The sequence below is a fragment of the Sarcophilus harrisii genome, chromosome 3 (genome assembly GCF_902635505.1).
Source record: "Sarcophilus harrisii chromosome 3, mSarHar1.11, whole genome shotgun sequence".
NCBI classification, from domain to species: domain Eukaryota; kingdom Metazoa; phylum Chordata; class Mammalia; order Dasyuromorphia; family Dasyuridae; genus Sarcophilus; species Sarcophilus harrisii.
In genome coordinates, this window is record NC_045428.1 from 534,190,484 (window position 1) to 534,197,599 (window position 7,116).

The 7,116-nt window shown below is 34.7% G+C and overlaps 1 protein-coding gene across 1 annotated transcript; it reads right to left on the reverse strand.

Moving 5' to 3' along the window:
* Positions 1-2,141: 2,141 nt before the first annotated feature.
* Positions 2,142-3,122, reverse strand: LOC100923680 (olfactory receptor 51G2-like). The gene has a single exon (XM_003764831.2). It carries the CDS (start codon positions 3,120-3,122, stop codon positions 2,142-2,144), a length of 981 nt encoding a protein of 326 aa, XP_003764879.2.
* Between the last annotated feature and the right edge of the window lie 3,994 nt (positions 3,123-7,116).

A 7,116-nucleotide genomic window follows, 5' to 3' on the forward strand; every position in this document is an offset into this window, starting at 1 on the left:
CATCCCAACAGGCCCATATGGTCTTTTGTAAAAAAGCATCTTAGATAATTTAGCCAGGAATGGGTCCTTCTATTTTGCAATTTCAAGCCAATCTGTAAATCATATGCATTTAGCATTGCAGGTGTGAAAAGAAGAAAGGTGAATATTATTGAATACAAGGGGATGGGAGCAGTTTTCTTAGGTACCCTTTAAATGGCTAGATTCTTTGCTCTAAGTATTACTTGAAATGTTATCTTTTCCCATCTCTATTCCTTTGAATTCGAATATTCCCCCTTTTCCATATTCATCCCTGGAATACATGCCTCTTTTCAAGGTTCAATTCAAAGACTTCTTATTCAAAAATACTTTCTAGATTTCCTCAGTTAATTTAGCCCATCAAAAATATCTATTTTTAAAAAAAAATTCTATGAAACTTTATAAGCTTGGGGAGAAAGGATAATTATCCCAAGATTCATTAGATTCCCAGAGCAAGGTAACAACTTCTCTTCAAGTTTTCAGAAGTACCCTTGATAGGTTAAGGATATCTTTATCATGCTATATAGTTTGAATCTTTATTCTGATATACTTTCCAAGTATTAATTGCCTGTGATTAGGACAGCAGTCTCAATTACCCAATTAATGCCAGTCAATTTTTCAAGAGTATGTTTACTCAAAAAATATAGAAAAAAGATAAATATAAACACCCCCCACCAGGATTCGGGGGCATATTCTCCCTTATGTTACCTTGGTCACTAAGGGTCTAGGTTCAAATTTAAAGCAGATGTCTTAAAGTGTTGACTTCTGAATGAGGCATTCAGTGGCTAAATCTCCCAATTAATTATTATATGTATTGGTATTCTGGGTTAAATAAGTCACTAGAAGTTTTGATCTTTACTTGACTCAGTACCTAAAAATTGATTGTAATCACTGGACCTCTGGTAGCTTGATCTTCCAACCTTCAAAGCCTATAAGATCACAGTCTTTTATATCTCCATCATTCCTTCTTACTCAAGGCAGGAAAGCATAGACATAATAGGGCAGAAGCAAAAGCAAGATCAAGTGCTTGTGGCTTCATGCTAATCCAGGTCGGGTAAGTAGAGTACTCTCTCTCTCTCTCTCTCTCTCTCTTTCTCCCCCAAATTGGGGCTAAAAGAAATGCTTGCTTTCTCACTGAAATGTCACAAGACAAAAGAGAATCAGGTTAAGCAATTAAGGTATTTTGTGTGAATGCTCAATTCAGTATCAGAAGCCAATTAAAAAAACCGTTTTTTTCACTAAATGGATTAGAAGATAGGAAACAGTCAAAGAATACCTGGCACATTCTCTGAAGCAGAGAGCCCCTCAATTCCACATTGTCAGGAATTTCCAAGTTCACCAAAAATGCATACTTTTAGAACCAAGCCTCATTGGCCAAACCACTATCACATGTACTTCTATTTAAATATATACATTTTTCAGATTATTTTATAGAGTATTTGTACAAGGTAAGCACTCATATGGTAGTCAGAAGAAGTGACACAAGATCATTCTCAAGCTGTCTCTGAAGAACTTTTATCACTATTCTGAAACATGGGAGTGTCAGCAAGGGGTGCCCAGATTGAAGAAGGTACTATGCTCTATGAGCAAAGCAGAATTGTAGTAGCTCAAAGAAAACATGAGGTGAACAAATTTAGCGATGTTCCCACTCCAAATATACATATAGACTATTTATGCCTGATTTGTGATAGTCTTATAACTTCATATTGGTTTGATCACCCAGTTGGACACACTGTAACACTGTACCTTGAGCCCAACATTGTGATGTCATTTTAGTCCTCTTCAAGAACAAAGAACAGCCACTCATTTATGTATATATTGTATCCTTCAGCAGAAAAATAAAGTTCCTTGAGAACAGGAACAATGTTTTAATCTGTCTACACAGCACTTTTATCCACTAATATCTTCTATCTATATCTAAAATATCCACTATATCTTCTTACTAATAATACTATTTTCTTTCCTTCTGTCCATATTGTAATGTGTGTTTGTGTGTGCACATGTGTGTATAGGAATACATGTGTAAGAAACAGAGTTAATTAGAATTCATGAAACCCCTATATTTTTCAATTGTCTTCTCATGTCATCACAATGACAAGCTTCATAGGATTATTTTTTAGTACTGCTTAGTTCAGTGTGGAGTTGATTCTCTTAGGGGTAATCACACGGGTGATCCCTCTACGAATTTTCTTATTTTTCACACTATAGATTATAGGATTGAGAACTGGGGGCACTAGCAGATAGATATGAGCCATAAGAACATGCACAAGGGGAGAGGCATTCTTCGCAAAACGGTGAACAATGGAAAGACCAATCATGGGAATATAAAGGATGAGAACAGCACAGATGTGGGAAGCACATGTGTTCAGAGCCTTGAATCTCTCTTCCCAGGATGCAATATTCAATACCGAGTGAAGAATAAAGATGTAAGACACCAAGATGCCCAGTGAATCACATCCCCAGAATAAAGTAACCAGAACTAACCCATAAATAAAATTGAATTTGGTGTCTGCACAAACCAGGCGTATTATATCCTGATGCAGGCAGTAAGAATGAGAAAGGACATGGGATCGGCAGAATGGAAAGTATGTCAGCCTGATCATCAGTGGAATGACAGGGAGAGAGCTCCTAAGAAAGGCAAATATTCCAATTTTAGCAATGCGTTGTGGGGTAAGGATAGTGGCATATCTTAATGGATGACAAATAGCTATATAGCGATCAAAGGCCATTGCAAGGAGCACTCCTGATTCTGCAAAAGAGAAGGAATGGATGAAAAACATCTGTGTTACACAGGTGTTGAATTCAATCTTCCTAGAAATGGACCACAAGACTTGGAGGACAGATATAAGTGTGGGAAGGGACATGCCCATGTCTGCAAAGGACAACATAGCCAAGAAATAGTACATGGGTTCATGGAGGCTTGGGTCAGTCCGGATAGCATGAAGGATGGTGCAGTTACCCACTATTCCAATAAAGTAGAGGATGCAGAAGGGGATGGAGATCCAGTGGTGTATTGCTTCATAACCAGGAATTCCTGTAAGGTAGAATGTAGAGGAATAGATAGTACTGGTATTGAAGTCTGCCTTGGAAATAGCCCCCAAAGCCATAATCCCATGCCTTTAAAGAAAATGAAAGACACATTAAATGTTAGAATGGCACAATATATTGTGTTACATTTCCACCCCATGACAACTTGCTTATATCCATCCTCTCATTTTTTTTTCATTATATGCCTCTATTGCTTATTTTCTCTCCTCTCATTTGACCAATAATTATAAAACACTTCAGGGGTTCAAGGTTCTTTCAATTTTAAATCCATTATTCTGTTATTGATACCATTCAAATTGAGCAGCTAGAGAATTAGGCTCTAAGTTAGTCTTTGTCCTCATTGACTATTTTGTCACTGTGCTCTATTAATGTAATTTTAAGTTTTATATTCACATCTGATTTTTGTCTTTGTAGTTGATCTTTTCAAACAGCAAATTTTTTTCAGAATTTAAAAGAGGCACAAAGGATTGAAGGGGATATTTAAGACAATAGCCATCAGTCTTCCAAAATAAAGGAAAGAAGCAGAAAAATATAAGAAAAAGTATTGATAAAGAAAGGCTATTTCAAAATAGCAAATTGAGCAGGTAGAAATATCTCTTTCTGTTCCATAATGACACAAGTTCTAAAGACATATTTATATTTATTCATTTAAAATTATTGTTGCTTGACTTTGCTTTTATCATACTCTATTCAATATACCCCTATTCCTTCTTCTGAAAGACAATAATCTTTCCCCAAGGGCAGTGACTGTCTCTTTGTGAACCCAGTATGATAATATGTTTTCTGTGTACTATAATTATCATGAAGTGGGGAATAGGTAGGAAGGAAAAACGGTTCATCCAGATCCCTTGTGGCTCCATTCAGATTCCCTTTCTATATGGACTAATTGATGTTTCTTTAAGCTAGTATCAATGGAAAAAAAGAAAGCCTTTTACTGACTTCTATCTTCAATTATTGTAATGGATTTTCCTTCTATGCCATATTCTATAATGTGTTCAATATTTAGTGAGATTGAGAAAGGTAGTGTTATTCTATAACTATATACATCATAGTCATTCTATGACTAATATATTTGGAGTTAGGAAATCTGAATTTCAGTTACTGTTCTTTCATGTACAACCTCTGTGACCTCAGGGAAATTATTTAACTTCTCTAGACCTCAGTTTCCTCATTGATAAAATGGGGGGGGGCTTATTAAGCTACAAGTGAAGGAATTTTTCCTTCACCTTTGAGTAGTGCAAGATCATTGATGCTATGGTCAGTCTCTTTATGCCTGATTCTGAATCCTGGAGAAAAGAGCTTAGGTTTTTTGGGTACCTGAAAGGTGCTGTGGAAGACTCAGGTCCTAGGTAACTGAGCTATAACATTGTCTTTACTATAGATCCAGATGAGAAGATTATGAGGCAAGGTGGAGTTATATTTTCTTATATTTTGGTTTGCTTAAAAGTGTATCTTCCTGATTCATAGTGGGAAATTAACTTCTCCCCCTAGACTCAACACCTCTCTAGTCTATTCCCTTCTATTCCCTTTGTTATTTTCAGTTAGTACTTTGTCTATTTCTCTATCTGTATTTCTTTCCATTTTAAAATAATTATCAAATAGAAAGGAGTTCAAGAGACCATGGTTGTACTGATCGTGGATTGCAGGAATCATTCCCATACAATCATCACACTTTCTGTGTTCTAAAGTAAGTTTAATCACTAGTGTAGCTTCTTCCTTCCATTGAGAAATTCTAGTGATAGGCAATCAACTTCCTCTGGAAATACCCACTTTTGAATTTTTCTCTTTGTTAGCAAATGTTACCTTGTATCACTTCAAATATGATTTTCTCAAATTTCTACATCTTACTGCTAGTTTTGCCTTCTGGAAAAAAAGCAAAGCAATTCAAAATTTTGCCATTAAATAATTAAAAGATTATCAAGTCCCTTCTTAATTTCCTTTTAAATGGGGCCAATATGCTTAATTTCTCCAGGCTGTTCTCCTTGGAAATACTGTCAGGCCCCTCATTGTATTTATTACAATCCTCTATTCCAGATATGGTCTGAGTAAAACAATGTACAATAAGAATATTAATTAAAAACAAAACAAAACAAACAAATAAACAAAAAAAAACAACATTTTGAGCTAAAGAGGCTTCAAATGCAATCTGGTCCAATCCCTTGTTTTCCCTTATTATCAACAACATTGCTCTACTTAATGTTGCATAAAGTAGCAGTAGTTATTTTCAACTGCTGCACCATAGTGTTGCTATATATTGACAAGCTAGTTCACTAAAATAGATGATTGTTGTCCATTCACACTTCATTTTGTTCTCAATAGATTTTTGGACCCAAATTAATGACATGCATTCTTTTTTAAAATTTCATTTGGCCCACTTGATTAGCTGCTAAGACTTTTTAATATCCTCATTATATCATTTTAAATATTAAGTCTTCTCAAGTTTTGTGTAATCTGTAATTTTAATAAGCATTCCACCTCTTCCTTCATTTAAGACATTTCTAGAACTGTTAAAACAACACAAGTCCCTGCTTTCCTTCCTCTACATTCTCAATTTCACCCTTAAACTTTCTTCCCTATTTTTCTAATTCCTAAATCTATTTTTCTTGTTTGCCCTACACAACTTACTCAGTTGCGGGATGGATGCTCCCAGTCCAGACAATTTTTTTATATCCTTAATTTTTGGGATTGAGTTGTATAGTTTCTTGACTCTCCAAGGCTATATCTGATGGTAGAATCCTAGGGAAAGAAATCAAAAGCTCTCTATTTATAGAACTGTTTATGTCCCTTGTGAAAAGAAACTTTGCTTTCACAAAAATGAGAAAACACAGGAAGTCCCTTGGTGAGCAAAGTGTTTAGACTTTAGAACTTTCTTGCCTGTGTGGAGAATTAATAGGATACTTACTCTTCATTTTTCCATTCTTGAAAATAGTACCCAATTGAAGTATACTTAGTTTTCCATTTACATATTAATAGGGAACCTTGATGTAAGATAACTCCTTGGATGGATCATTGGAATATTTTAGGAATTGAGTCAGAAGGTACTTTAGAGACCACTAGTCTAGTCCATTATATTACAGATTAGTTAAGGGTTGGAGAATTTAGACAGTGGTGAGAACAATCAAGGTTTAAATCCAGTTCTGACGTCAAAGTGTTCTTTCCCCTACGTTGTAGAATCTGCAATGACACAAGTTTTCTGCTAGCTGTGTGTTTAGTCCTTTGTTCAGTACTGTGGATTAAATGGCACCAAAATGTATAATATGCACTACATATTTTTCAGGAATATAAAGACTATTATGAAGGTTTCACACCCAAATAATAGCAATATAATATAATCAATTGCATGGCACAAACAAAAATAATACAGAGGAAAGAAAGTAATGAAGATTAGGATAATCATAAAGGACTTCTAGCATTAGACTGGAAATCAAATTTGGTATATTTTAAAGAGATGGAAAAGACATGAGAAGTAATTAAAGTACAAGGAATAAGTGAGGATTTTAAATTCTACAGTCTGGGGAAAGCAAGATGTACAAATACAAATCGATAAAAATAAAAATTACAAAGTAAATGCTAGCAGAGCACAAATAGGAAAATCAAGAAAAATCTCTTGTGGGGAGTGGTAACTGACATGAAAATTAAATAAAATCAGAAATTTCAGGAGATCAAGGTAAGGGGAAGCATGAAAGAAAGTCTGTTCAGTTTTATACACAGTAGATGGAATGTAGTATAAAGAAAATATTAAATAAAACAATTTGGATGGGTCATTAAACATGAAAGAGAGAAAAACCACTCCAAGGAGATAAACTGAAGTCATAATGGGAATGACCTTAAATGGCCAAAAGAATAGTTATTTTTTGTGTTGCTTTATTTTTCCCTTCATAAGAAATCTTGGGAATTTCCTGGGTAAGAATAACATAGAATTTTCCTTTGTCAATTATCTCACATGGTTTTTATCAGAAAATGTTTCATAAATCTTAAAGTGCTATGTAAAAGTGAGTTGTTATATATAGAATTTAGAAGAGGGATATTAGTCTTGGGGGGGAAAACACATTT

Bases quoted from the DNA above. Each gene is read 5' to 3' on its own strand.
- LOC100923680 (XM_003764831.2), bottom strand. From the start codon at position 3,122: ATGGCTTTGGGGGCTATTTCCAAGGCAGACTTCAATACCAGTACTATC.